We start from the raw sequence: 14,522 nt of genomic DNA, 5'->3' as shown, positions 1-14,522 counted from the left end.
TCCTTTTTGACCAAGCAAGTCCCTGGCCTTTCACGCCACGAGACTGACAATAAACAACGTCCTAGCCTAGTGGTACGTGGTCGCTAGCATCTCTTTTTCGCACCTTTCAAAAAGAATGGATGAGAAAAGTTTCTATTTTTGCAGATAAAATGGCACATTTGAGTGGGCATCATCCAAAATTCCTTTTTTCCTAGATAATAATAATGCACCTAGATTACAATAACGCAAGAAATTTAGAACCTGTTTAGTGTTATTCCTGATTTTACTTTTTTCCCCTACAAATTAGTAAAATGCTATAATTGTAGATTGGTATTGAAGTTAGCCTTTGCGCAAAACTTCTCCTATTCCTTATATTTATTTTTTTTCCCTAAAACGATAATTATTTACTCTCACATACTCAAAAATTCTACAAAGATGCCCTTCAGCTAACTCAGTTTCCGAAAATAAAAACAGAAAATAAAAGCAAATCCAAATAGATCCTAATAAATCGTGAACTGCGCATCCAAAACAACTCCAGTGATGGCAGCTGTGAAAGTAATCTACCCACAGGATTTTGCAATCATAGAATTCTGCACTCATTCCACTTAATTTTTACGGAGGGATTATTAATTAGTCATCCATCTTTTTACATTCAAAAAAGAAAATGTTATACTTAATTTTGTCTATAGCGAAACTTATTACCCATTCTTGTGCCTTTGATCTCACCTGCATCATTTCTTTAATGGTTTCGTGGCATAGCGTACAGGGGAAAAAGAAGAAAAGAATCTGAAAAAAAAAGAAACCGAAGAATAGAATCATAATGAACTCGGACGACTTCATAATTTAAGGAAAAAATATTGCAGCGTGGCATGCGCACATTTTTGATACTCCGCGCCCAACAGGCAACACCGGATAACCAACCCTACTCTCCATTGCAGCCACGATATGCAACCAATATATACAAGCAATATACGACCAGATACCCTACCTCGTCCCGGTCGGTGCCGCCGCCGGCGAAACCGGGAGCCGCCCGGGGGGCTTCCTGCACCGGAACGCCTCCGAATCTCCGCTGCTGTCGTTGCCCTCGTCGAAGTTGAGGGCGTAGCTGAGGGGGTCGTACCGGAACCCTCCGGCGCGACGGCGGGGCCTCCCGATCCGGGACACGAGTCTCCGGAGCTCCGTCACCTTGGTGCGGAGCCACGTCGACGATGACCGGAGCAGCGATGCCGGCCGCGCCTCCTCCGGGGGACCGCCGGCGCCGCCGAAGCAGAAGGAGAAGAAGGCCGAGCAGCGGAGCTTCTTCTTGCGAGAGGATGGAGGAGAGGAGGGGATGTCGAAGCGGCGATCGCATCTCATGGTGGTGCTCTAACGTGAGGGTTAAGTTTTGGAAGCGATAAACCGCAAAAATGGAGTTGAGAGCTAAAAAGGAGAGGAGGAGGACGACGTGGATCGATTTGGGGAAGGTGTGGGAAGGAAATATCGCGACTCTGTTTTTTTTTATATATATATATATAATAGATACGGTTAAGAATGGCAACGGACGCCAATTCCTGAGGTTTCTGCGCGTCACTCGTGCTCGCACGTACGGCGAGGCTGCTGCGACTCACACGAGCCCTTAGATTTCTCAGACACGTGTGACAAAAATCATATTAGTGTAAAAGGCTAATGGGCTAATCCTTCTTATAACCAAGTGGATGAAAGAAAAAACCAGTTATTAGACAGCATCATAGATAAATCTCTTCGTGCATGTAGGTTTAGAAACTCTTCGAAAATATAAAAAATTATTTTCTACATCATGTACACCATATCAGCGGTGCACCATACCAATCAAATTTTTTCTTTTTGTAGACTCCATTCATCATGCAATTTGTCTCGGATTATCATCTTCCTCACCTCATTTTGGATTGCTCCTATAATACATATTTATAAAAACAAGTTTATATATAGAAAGAATGATTTTTATTGATATAATTATTTCTTGTTTATGCATATTTTTAAGTTGACTGATTTTGAGGTATTGGGGTCCACAGAGTCCTATAGCCTGCCTTATTTCCTAAACAAATGTGGCCTTAATTTCATTTGTCTGTTCATGTAGCCTTAATTCCATTTGTCCATTCGTAGTTTTACTCTAGCTCTTCTACATGACGTCAACTTAAGTGGAAGTATTATTTTTGGTAATATTTAACACATCAAGTATATTGAAGCGATTCAAAAGGATGCATTAGATGAACCGTTATGATTGCAGCAACTTCCATGATAATCAATGAAATGGGGATGGTTGGGATTATGATATGCCTGGGAAGGTCGGGCACAAAGTATATGGCTTTTATCATGGACTAAGGGATATGCTTTTTTTGATTGTTTTACATCTCTTTTTCTCTTTGCCTTTAATAGCACAAATATTGTTTAGCGGTGTACGTGAATTTTAAAGCTAAATCCAAAAACTATCAACACTCAAACCAGTTCTACTTGTATTTATACTATTACAATTGGGGACCTTGTTGCTGCAAAACATCCACCATGCTTAAAATTGTGGTACATGCTTTCTTATGAGGTTTGCATTCGCTATATCTCAGTTAATGCTTATGCACTGATTTTGCTCAGGCAGGCGACATAATAAATTATGTAGGATGCAGCAAATTTAGGATGTCATCCTCGACTTCAGAACATTTGGAGCATGGTAGGCAGAAACATAGCCTTCTAGGCCAAGCATGTCTATAGAGAGGCTAATGAAGTTGTAGATTGGATGTTTTCATTTGTGGCAAATCATTCTAGAGAAATTTTCTGAACCGGCAAGTGGGAGTTGCTTAGAGTGCTCCTAACTTGTTACTTTTCACATTAGAGTTATGAGTTATCCGTTATAGCGCGCGCATCAAGGCTGATGCTTCCTTTCACAAATAACTAATAAATAACTAATACTGCAAGGTTTATCTTTGTAACAATGTTATTAGTTCCAAAATAGTATATCATCTCGCTGAAAAGATCAAAACTTCCAGACTGTTAAGACTTATTGCTTATTCAAAAGCAGCATCGTTAGCTTACCTTGAAAAGAAGGAATTAGGAAAAAACAACTACAACAACACCTCCAACAATGGGATTGTACCCTTCATTGGAAGGAGGACTATACGACATATTTGTTCTTTATTTAAGCAAACGATAATACCAAGTTCGTCTCTCAAGTCTTGGGTCGTTAGGCAGATGCAGTAGGGTTGGCAATCAAGTAGGTTTCCATAGCCTTGGACATGTCGACAAACCTCTGCTTAATTTTTTTTTTTTTTTTTTTTTTTGCGTTTGTGGGGGAGGGGGAGGTAGGATCTCATCTCTTTAGCATTTTCCGTTGCTGAGGTTTCAAAAATATTTTTCATTGAAGTTTCAAAAGAGAATCCATTTATGGGGCATAAAGATGGTCTCCCATTGACTTCTAATGAGGAGAATGAATTACAAACCCCAAGACCTAAGTGGGGAAGGAGGAAAGAAGTGAATCAATAGAATGATTATTCACAATGTTCCAACAGGACCAATTACAAGTCCAAGATGAATTACATTTTGGATAATTGGATGACTTATAACTCAAGTTCTCCGAAATCAAGCGGCAGGGCCGAATATTATCTAAATTTTAAAATTTAATTTTTAAAATTTGAATAATATTTAATATTTATATGGACGAATTTTTAAAATTTGAATTTCATCTCATGATCAAAGTAGAGGAATTATTTTCTTCTCTTTTCTTTTTTTGGTACTGTTTCCTTTTTTTTTTGTATAAAAAAAGTTCAGTGAAACAGAAATCTTTTTTATGAGGATCGGCAGCATGGCTGGGGGGTTAGACAAGTTTGACAATGCCGGGAGGTTGGCAGGTAAAATGCTGGATAATAACTGTTATCATTTATTTGAATGGATAGTGAAATGTTGAAAAACAACTATTATGTTCATTTATGATCAGATAACGACCGTTATAACATTATAATAGCCATTTAAAATTGTTTTCTTCCCATTGTAATAACATCTACAATTATCAATATTAACTGCAAAGGGATTACTAAAATAACAATCTTTATTTACCTAATCTTGTCTCAGACTAGATATTCTGGAATAAAATCAAAGCAATTATAATAGTCATCATTGGTCGTTATAAAAGAAAATAGAGGACAAAAATACCCAAAAACCATGCTATTACTCAAAGATAACAATATTACTTTAAGAAAAAGAGTAATATCTCAATGCATAAGAGAAAAAATTTAGATGCAGGAAATAATTTCTATTTTCATGATGGCATTCATGAACCAAAAGAGTGGTAAGCAACAGGAGTCATCTTAACTGTCTATAATACCTAGTGACCTCTCAAACATCATCCCGGAAGCACTAATATAATAGTTGTAATACTTTTCAAAAATATGTAATGGCTGCTATTGGAAACCAAGCGGATGATTTTGACCTTCGGGAAGATGGAAAACTTTGATGTTGCCAACTCCTCCGTCTCCTTGAACGATCTCAACGCTCCCTTTGTTCTCCGGTGAAAGTTTAGGCATCAAATTGACAATGTCGAGAACACCAACCTTCCGGAACTTTTCTAGGGAGAGGGTGAACAAAATCTCGTCCGCTAAGAATGTTAGAGACCATTTTAATATTGGAAATTGCTTATAAAATAAAATAGATTTGTAAGACTGATAAGCTAAGAGTGTGGAAGATGATGCTGAGAGAGTGGCAGAAGATGTGTGGAAGCAGAGGGATAACGGAGGGTCTTCATAGATAACCAAGCAAACAAGCTTTAGGGTAACATCGGGTCATAAACCTAACAGTTTGTCAATGGAGAAAGAGAAACCAAACAATACAGAGAGGCTAAGTGCTGTAAATTGGGTGGCTTTTTATGCAGCCTATCACTCTGGAGAGATGTTATCTGGAAGGGATACGACTCTGTACCGTCTTTTTTGCATTTTCTGCTTCTTTCTAACTTTCTGGGTTACACTCATATCTGTTGTGCGTGAATCACCGATGTACCAAAAAAAAAAAAGAAAAAGTGAAAGTGATTATGCTTCAAATCAAGTAGAACAATTGTCCAACGTAGCATAAGATAGATCAAAACAAGTGCTATGGTTAGAAATTTCCAACATGAGTGGAGGATCTACGATGTCAATTATGAGATTTTTTTTTCTTCAACTTGACTACATGGGAGATTTTAATTGGCCAAAATGCCTAATAATCCCCAGAAATAATCTATCATGATGAATTGAAGGATGTCTAGAATCTAATCTAACCTAGGTTGTAGGCTAGCACCAAACTAACCGTAGATATAGCTAGTTACTAACCTTGCCCATGAGTTAACAGTTTCATTTGCTTTTCTCTCACTAGAAAGGTATAAAACCCAATATAACTTTCTCCTGTCTTGGCTCATGTTTGCCCTTGTAATATTAAAATGTGATGCATGTGTTGAATTTTGCCAAAAAGATGAAATTTCTAGTCTCCCTTTCTTTGGTGTTTTCCCATTTATCTTTAAAATGCTTTACAATTGCACGCCAGGTGCCTCCCTGTAACAACTTTTTTGCGGAGCTGGATTCCCTGTTGATGTTTTGGGAGGAGTTAAGACTCGCAAATTGATCAAGAATTTCAAGGTGGTAATTGTTTAAATACAGTAGAAAAAAACGTAACAAGTGCACCATGCCCTTGCCATGACATGTATTTCAACACATCAAAGTGTGATTAGAAGTCGAGAAATTCGTTATCCGCGGCCTTGCTTTGATCTTTCAGTTTCATAGGCTAGTATTGATTGTTGTTGCGCGGTTTTTTGAACCCACGCAACAGCATAGCCCCAACCGAGCCGAGCAGAGAAAGAAACTGCGTCCCTCACGAGGTATTGTCCACTTTGGGCGCTCCAGCCTGCGCATCCAGCGCTGATGGAGGGAGACATTTCCAGCCCGTGCGTCCAGCGCTGACGGGGGGATGCCCTCACGGTTTTGTCCCACAAAAGGGCCATCGTGAGGAAAGGGCTTCACCCTCCTCATTATAAGGCACAGAACCTTTCTGCTCTAGCCGATATGGGACTAAATTCGGCAGCCCCTCCTACAACATAGCTCCCCCAGCGGAAAGGTCCTGGGCCAGACTTTTACCCCGACGCAGCCCCCACAGTCCTAGAGGGTAGCCTGCGGCAAGGGGCGCCCCTACCTGGCGCGCCATCTGTTGCAGGGTTTTTTGGGCCCACGCAACAGCATAGCCCCAACCAAGCCGAGCAGAGAAAGAGACTGCGTCTCTCACGAGGTATTGTCCACTTTGGGCGCTCCAGCCCGCGCGTCCAGCGCTGATAGGGGAAGACATTTTCGGCCCGTGCGTCCAGCGTTGACGGGGGGATGCCCTCACGGTTTTGTCCCACAAAATGGCCCTCGTGAGGAAAGGGCTTCACTCTCCTCATTATAAGGCACAGAACTTTTCCGCTCTAGCCGATATGGGACTAAATTCGGCAGCCCCACACAACATAGCCCCCCAGCGGGAAGGTTCTGGGTCGGGCTTTTACCCCGACGCAGCCCACACAGTCCTAGAGGGTAGCCTGCGGCAAGGGGCGCCCCTACCTGGCGCGCCATCTGTTGTGGGGTTTTTTGGGCTCACGCAACAGCATAGCCCCAACCGAGCCGAGCAGAGAAAGAGACTGCGTCTCTCACGAGGTATTGTCTGCTTTGGGCGCTCCGGCCCGCGTGTCCAGTGCTGATGGAGGGAGACATTTCCGGCTCACGCGTCCAGCGCTGACGGGGGGAGACATTTCCGGCCCGCGCGTCCAGCGCTAACGGAGGGATGCCCTCACGGTTTTCTCCCCCCCCCCCCCCCCCCCCCCCCCCCCCCCACACACACACACACACACACACACACACACACACACACACACACAACAATTGCTATTTAGATAGTTAATAAAGTTAAAGTTACTGCGGTCTAAATTCACCATTATGCACAGCACCCCTCATTATTTGCTCCAGTTGCTAATTACTCCTTGCCATGTCCGCGCGGCTGAACAGGGGCATGCGAGGGACAAACTCCGAGAAATGAGGGGAAGAAGAACACGTAGGAAAGTTTTGAGGTATTCATCAATGCGTAGGTCTTTGGATTCGGTAATGGAGCAAAAGTAGCTAAGTTAAAAAAATATGGGAAAAACCCTTCTCCTTTTCCGAAAGTAGAGTGGAAAACAAGAGAATGAATTGTCAAGGAGCTTCAGCAGCCATGTCATAACCTTTATTTCAGCTCTACATAGTTTCAGGGAACTTTGATACGTTGCTTGCATACATTATGGAATACAAATATCAGCATTTTCATGAGAATTATGGCCATGTAGAAGTGATCTTGGCTCTTATCCGAATTCTGGATTAATGTTCTTCCAAGATTCTGATATTAGTTATTTGTACCTCAAAATGTACCAATTATAAAATTTATATATATTTTTGTAATATAAACTATATATTTAGAACGTAAGCTCTCGTAGCAATGTATTGTGGCAGAGATGCATGATCTTTGGTACATTGTTTGTATATCTATACATTAGTTATTGTAGAAATCAGAGTAGATCTTGCACCCCAAAGCATTATATCCACTGACAAGATAGGAGGAGGAGCAGAAGAAGTCCGGACCATGGATTTCGAAGAGTAAAGAGCTGCACAAGCTCTGGCAATTCGAGGGTTAAACCTATAGATTGGCCAGGCCTGAACCAGGCCCAAGATTTGAATGCCAGATACCAGCCCATCTGGCTCTCCACGTATACAAAAGGCCCAACGAGGCTTTGTGGCCCAAAATTGATGGAGGCCTAGTGAAGCAGGGCATCTGTGCTATTTTGTGGATAATAATGCATGTCTAGATGCAAAAACTACCGTGTGCTTTTTATTTTTTTCACTTCTAAATTTAGAACTTAGAAGGGATCTTTAGGTTATAGCCTTATAGGCTGCACAAAAAGAGCAAGCCTCCTCCTTAATACTCAAGTCTTTGGAATTTTGGCAAGTGTTATATTCGAACCACATCTCTAGCACAACCATTGAAAAAAGTTTACCCATTTGATAATATAGCGCTTATTCATGCGAGCCCTTCTTGTGCCAAAGAAAGGTTCTAAGTTGTACTCTCAGGCAAAACAAAACTATGGTTAAAGAAAAAAAGAAAAAAAAAAAACAGAAGAAGAAAAAGAATCGTCACGGCTAAAAGGAGAGATAAAGGGTCTCTCTTTACCTAAGCGGTATTATAGCTGTGTAGCTATGGATGACCGCTTTCGAAAGATGGATGGCCATCAAACAAAGCAATACACGAGCGCATACCATCATATTATTTTTATATAGTGTTATTTAATAGCCGTCCATTTTCAATGGCGACATACATAGCACTATGTAGTGCACGGGCCTCACCATAAAGGATCTGTTATTTTCCGGCGGAACTTTCGAGGAAGGTTCCCTGTCCTCCTCGGCCCAAGAATATTTTTGGCCCCTCTTGTGGCTGCCTCCAACTCCCATGGATCACATAAATTCCATGCCATTTAGTGGCCTATAAGGTGGTTACGACTGAGAGGAGACCAGTTGAGGGATGTCCTCCTCATGTGTCCTCTCACAGTAGCCCTTGAGTCTTGAGATGAAGTGTTTATAGCTCCCTTGAGGTCTTATGGTGCATCCATGGTGATCATGGCCGGGATGCTTCCAGGTGTAGAATGCGCTCGACGGCGGCGGTTGCGGCAGGGAGGATCCACGGATTCGCCGAGCGGTTCGAGGCGGTCGTCTTTTTGTCTATATACAACAGGATACGAAGCACATATCGGCAGCACCTTCATGGTAACCATGCCCACCCATTTAGAGCTCCATGATCCACCTTCTACTCTTGTTTCAAATATTTTCAACTTTCCAATCAATCAACCTTTGTCTTCCAAAAAATACGCATTAAATTAGCAGCAAAGGAGCGCCTTAATCAAAGAACTCCAGGACGGGGCGCTTGGAGATGCTGCTCGAGAGGCCAAGGAGAGGTTAGATGAGAAACTTAGGGCCCAGAGAAGCTTAGCCATCAAAAGGTGAAATCAGTCAGATACATGCATGATTCTTGTTGTATATATACATATATATGCCATATGGTTTATGAGATCCTTGGATCTACTTCTATCTATTTTCTTCTGATATATATGATCTCCTTTCTGGAATCTTACTTGAAGGCACCATAGCATGGGAAGCATGGGACCCGACAAGAGTAGAGGTGGTGATGAGGGAGCAGCTCCCATGATTCTTGGTAAGGCGCAAAGAGAGGTATTCTCTTCGAAGAAGAGCACGAGGAAGTTTAGTTGGAGCAAGCTGGGGTGGAAGGCATCGGAGCAAGCAGAGTGTGCCGTCTGCTTGGAGGAGTTCAAGGCTGGTGATATTCTAATTAATCTGCCATGCGCTCACCGGTTCCATTGGGACTGTGCGATGCCATGGCTGGAGAGCAGCTCCCACTGCCCATGCTGTAGAATGACAGTCTTTCCTTAGGTAAGGAGTGATGAGAGCAGAATCTAGTATGAAAAGCTTGTGAATGAACTGCATGAACGATCCTGCTGTAAGCTACTTGTCACTACTGAAAATCTGATCGAGTGTGAATTCTAAGTTTTATGGCACCAATTTGACTCTGGTTTTCATCTATTGAGTGTTTATCCAGAGGGGAAGTTTATGCAAATTATTAATTGTTTGCCCTAACCAATATCTGGCATCAGGTTGTTGGGGACAACAAAGAACAGGAGAGTGGTTTTCCATAGCTGATAAATTTCAAGAACGATATCTATTTCTCACATCAAAATTCTGATGCTATTTGCTTGATCTTGTTTCCTTCTAAGCTCTAAATATGAACAATTAGATTGGAAATACTGAACCATCCATATGGAGTGGATGAGGTGCTGCAACCTTGAAAATAGAATTTCTCTGATGAAAGTAGTTGGATTGAGAAGATACAGAGAATCGCTGAATTAAGGGATGAAGTGCATGAGTGACTTCATTGATGCAGCGACCATGTTGCCTCAAAAGTAGTGTTGGGTGAATATTCGACCACTCTATCTAATAGAGAGATTGTATTGCGATTGTGAAGGAATTTTCTGCTCCAATATCAAACTTCATCATTTTTACTTTCTATTAAACAAGTCTCTGATTGTCCACCCACGGATACAAACCTTCTATTCATGCACCAAATGGAAATAAGAGAGGGAATCGTGTGACATTTTGTTAGTCTACTGATGTGGGATAAAATCATATAATGCCCTGTTATTGAAAAAATTACCAAGAATTGTGCAAAATGTAGACCAATAAGTACGAGTGTAAGTTTATGATTATGGAATCATCAAACAAAATGATTGTTAATTAATGAAGTAAATATGAAAGACTAAACATAGAAAATGATTACAAGGTCTTCGTGGACTTTGGTTGAGACTTTGTTGCAGGAGAACTTTTGAAGATTCAGATGCCAATAATCACAAACAGCATCTCATTATTAGTTAAAACTCGACAACGAGCTAAGGAGTTGTCGTGTGTTGAGAAGAATTTTGAATATTATTGAAACCGTCAAAAATGGCACAATTTAAGAAAACCTTTCATAAATGATTGTATTTATATAATTTATCTTGTGAAACTCATGAATGTCGAAGAAGGCTAACTTATTTTCTGGCTAAGCTGTATGAATAGTTAGAATAGTCGACGCTGACACTCGCAACATTCGAATGCTCTCAAAAAAAAAAGTTATAATTGCATCGGTCACCGTGCAATCCCAACCCAATTGCTTCAAGGCAAGTAATATACTAACATTTTTCCCATGATAAGATCATGATTCCACGTGCACATGCGGTGGTAATTATTTGATTGTTTCCTTTTTTTTTTTTTTTTTTCCCCTCTTGCAGCAATATCTATCCCTGCATGATTCATTAATTACAAGCGGATCGGAGTATCACACCCCAGAACCTCACCCAAAAGACTAACCGAAAAATATTATTTAAGTTTCTTGATCATGTATAAATACCCAAGATCTATCTAGGATCAGGCTAAGAGTTCAAATCTATTCAAATCCAATCACAAACATCATGATTGGTCTGTGGTTAGCCCAATAGATCCGTACTGCAATGTCTCCTAGTTTATATAGATTATGAGCTAGGTCTGCTATGATACCATTTGTAATAATTCAGGACCTCACCCAAAATAGCTAGCCGGAATGTATTTTTTGGATTTCTTAGTTCTGTACAAATATCCAAAATTTTCTCGGCGAATAACCGATGTGAAACTAAACACATGCCCACATGGGTCCTTACAGGAAAAATCACAAATATCATTATGTGCGTGCTCATATCTGAAAATATCATAATGTTTGTACTTTTTTTTTATTATCAAAAGAATGGTGGAATGGATGATGGACTCCTCTAGACTGTAAACGAGCCGCATGGTCATTCTTAAGTCTTTTAAATCATCATCTTTCCGACAACGGCAGGAAACCTGTAATTTAATAAGCTAGACCAGATCTAGCTGCTTAATTATAATATGTAAGATTTCTCAGCCTCTTTCCATTAATGATCTCGAAGCATATATGAGGGCAGATGGGTTAGTATGGAGAAGAAGACAATTATTTAGCCGCATGCGCCTGTCGATCATAAATTATTAAGGTAAAGGAAAGGAAGCACCAAGAAATAATTATTGGAGGTGGGGGCCGGTGTCGATGGCGAATCGACTCCCACTGATGGCAAAGGAGAATGAATTATTGAGGCAAGATGCGATTGCGCATGAAAGCGGCCCATCCGAAAGGAACGTCTGATCTAAAAATCGGACCTTGCGCATTTTCTCGGGAACCTTTTCCAAGCTCACAATCAAACTGAAATCTACTTCTACTTTCTTTTTTTTTTCAGTGGGAAATGAGTGCTCTCTTAGTCTGTTTCCTTTCACATAGAAACTCAACTTATGCATCATTGTTCACGAAACGAATGCTGCTTACCTGCCACCGTGAGGGTGTTCTGGTCCCACATAAGCTAAATTGTTGTTAGAAAGGTTGTCCAGAAGAGAGGGGAAAAGGAGATTATCATACAAATCCATCAGCCTGGCCCTCGACATAGCCTGTTCTTGGCAATCAACCGAGATGATGACCTCAGCATTAACCAAGCCGCCAACCATGGCAGTCGACCAGGCTGTCAACTTTGATATTAACAAAGTTGCCAACCTGAACCATCATGCCAATCTGAGTAGACTGGCTGACTAATAGCAAAGAGCTATGTGTCTCCAATTAAAGGTAATTAAGATCCGTTGAGGGCACAATTATAATTTTGCCATTTATGGTGTATGTTGTGGGGTGATTACAACTCGTCCTGCATGATTGTGCTGTTACTGTATGATCTACACCGTTATCTATGGTGTGCATAAAATGTGCGGGCCGTTGCCGAGCAGGCCCGCTTTCATTTTACTCGGTAACATGTATTAACACTCGCTCTGTATAATAGTGCCTAGGAGGACCTTCAAATATGCTTCTCTAATCTCTCTCCCACTCTGCAGCTTTATCAAATCTTCACTATTTCTCCCAAAATTCATGCCTGGCTTAAGCATTTGAGAGTTTTCTCTCAAATAAATCTTCGGGAAGTGGAGTTTTTCACTAACGCCGGCCTTTCTGTCCAAGTTCAACCACCATAACCGTTCTCCAGCTCATCTTCGGCTTGGATCATGTCTTCAGCTTGGATCGTGTCTGATCTCATTAGTGCCAAGGTTGGCCCAACACTTAGGCGATTGAGGCGTTCGCCTAAGGCCTTGGCCCAAAGAAGGCCCACCGCAGGAAAGGTCTCAAAAACAAAATAGAAAGAAAAAGACCCCTCTTAGTGAGTTCACCTTAAGCCGACCCACTGCAGGGAGAGCCTCAAACACAAAAAGGAAAGGAAAAAGACTCCTCTTACTGAGTTCGCCTTAGGCACCCAAATGCATTGAGCCGCTCTTAAATTTAGTGCTTACCAGCTTTAGCTCGGATTTTGCAGAAGAGAGAGAGAGAGAAAGAAAAGGATTTTTAATATATATATATATATATATATATATATATATATAGAGAGAGAGAGAGAGAGAGAGAGAGAGAGAGAGAGAGAGAGGTTTTTTTACTATTGTTTAGCATGGAATTTTACTTCCAAGCCATTTGGCTTGGAGCGGAAACAGCCACGGTTACTAGAATTTATTCTACGCGGCTGAACCTCATTGACCCTTTCACGACTCTCTTTGGAGACGGCCGATAAATGAAAACGATGCGGAGATCCTTACAGCAGTTCAAGTTTTATGGTTCTAACTAGCCCCTTGTTACCCCGAGCCCACCCAATCTAGGTTGGCCTCCTTACAGGTAAAGCCAATACCTTTTTAAATTTAGCTTAGGCTAAATAGGAAAATTTGTTGAGAATCCTAACTTGTCTTACTTATACTAGAATTCTATTCGTAGTTTTATTCTACTTAATTATTTTTTCTAGAATAGTTATTGACATGATAAAAGAAAGAGAAGGAGAGAGTGAGAGTTATCTATCTTGATGAGGCATAAGAGAGAGTCATTTATATTCTAACTTGTCTTACTTATACTAGAATTATATTCGTAGTTTTATTCTGCTTAATTATTTTTTCTAGAATAGTTATTGATGTGATAAAAGAAAGAGAAGGAGAGAGTGAGTGTTATCCATCTTGGAGGCATAAGAGAGAGTCATTTGTATAGTTCAATTTTTTAATAATTTTTTCTTTCTTCTAGTTATTTTTTCCCAATTTTTTTTCTGTTTTTTGTTTGATATTTATGCTAAATCTTGAGCCGACATGGTCAATCTACTCTGCGTAGCATGCTGTTCTACATGGTATTAGAGTCATAGGCTTAGGGATTGGTTATTCATTCATTTGTAGTTTGACATAGTTCAAAAGTTTTCAGTAATACGCTACGCAGTAGTGCAAGCATGTGGACTTTTATATGACGATTTAAGAGGTGAATCATCATAGTTGAAGCTACTACCATCTCTAGCATTAGGATCAAAAAATTGAATCAAATTTAAAGTTGAGTAGAAAACATGGCAAACATCTTTATGATTCTTCTATTTATAGACAGGTTGTGGGCAGTTTGATCTATTTGACTACCACAAGGACAAATATTTGTTATATAGTTAGCATTGCCAACCAATATATACAGTGTCCTCGGCGGCCGCATCTTGATATAGTTTTATAAATCCTGAGGTATATTGCTAAGATTGTTGATTATGGTATTTTATATACTAATAATTCTTTAGTCAAATTAGTAGGTGTTACAGATGCAGACTATGTTGGTGATGTAGATATACGTAGGTTTGCCACTGGTTATTGTTTTAGCTTGGGATCTAGTATTGTTTCTTGGTGTAGTAAAAGACAATCGACTATTGCATTGTCTTCTACAGAAACAGAGTATCATGCGCCTACAATAGCAATTCAGGAGTCGACTTGGCTCACGAGGTTGCTAGGTGATTTAGGTTAGGACACTGACTATATTGTTCCTCTTTATTGTGATAATAAGAGTGCAATCCAATTGACGAGAAATCTGGTATTTCATGCAAGGACAAAATGATTGAAGTTCATCAT

At 40.5% G+C, this 14,522-nt stretch overlaps 1 protein-coding gene across 2 annotated transcripts; it reads left to right on the top strand.

Annotated features, from left to right (window-relative positions):
- The first annotated feature begins 8,408 nt into the window (after positions 1-8,408).
- Positions 8,409-9,569, top strand: LOC103703667 (uncharacterized). 2 transcript variants are annotated; one of them, XM_039120565.3, is made up of 3 exons: positions 8,409-8,759; positions 8,874-8,992; positions 9,131-9,569. In XM_039120565.3, exons 1-3 carry the CDS (start codon positions 8,604-8,606, stop codon positions 9,438-9,440), a joined length of 585 nt encoding a protein of 194 aa, XP_038976493.1. In that variant the 5' UTR covers positions 8,409-8,603; the 3' UTR covers positions 9,441-9,569. The 2 variants fall into 2 exon arrangements, with proteins under 2 accessions (XP_038976493.1, XP_038976495.1); XM_039120567.3 differs by having other exon boundaries at positions 8,414-8,759; positions 8,877-8,992.
- The last annotated feature ends 4,953 nt before the right edge of the window (positions 9,570-14,522 follow it).

The sequence above is a fragment of the Phoenix dactylifera genome, chromosome 2 (genome assembly GCF_051530095.1).
Source record: "Phoenix dactylifera cultivar Ajwa chromosome 2, Ajwa_hap1_PhDact_Kaust_v1.1, whole genome shotgun sequence".
Classification (NCBI taxonomy): domain Eukaryota; kingdom Viridiplantae; phylum Streptophyta; class Magnoliopsida; order Arecales; family Arecaceae; genus Phoenix; species Phoenix dactylifera.
The sequence above is the reverse complement of the archived record's forward strand: the minus strand, read 5'-3'. Positions and strand labels throughout refer to the sequence as shown.

Excerpts from the sequence above, each read along its gene's own strand:
- LOC103703667 (XM_039120565.3), top strand. The coding sequence starts at position 8,604 with ATGGTGATCATGGCCGGGATGCTTCCAGGTGTAGAATGCGCTCGACGG. Across the intron at positions 8,760-8,873 it reads ATATCGGCAGCACCTTCATG|CAGCAAAGGAGCGCCTTAAT; the intron begins GTAACCATGCCC and ends GCATTAAATTAG. Across the intron at positions 8,993-9,130 it reads AGAAGCTTAGCCATCAAAAG|GCACCATAGCATGGGAAGCA; the intron begins GTGAAATCAGTC and ends TCTTACTTGAAG.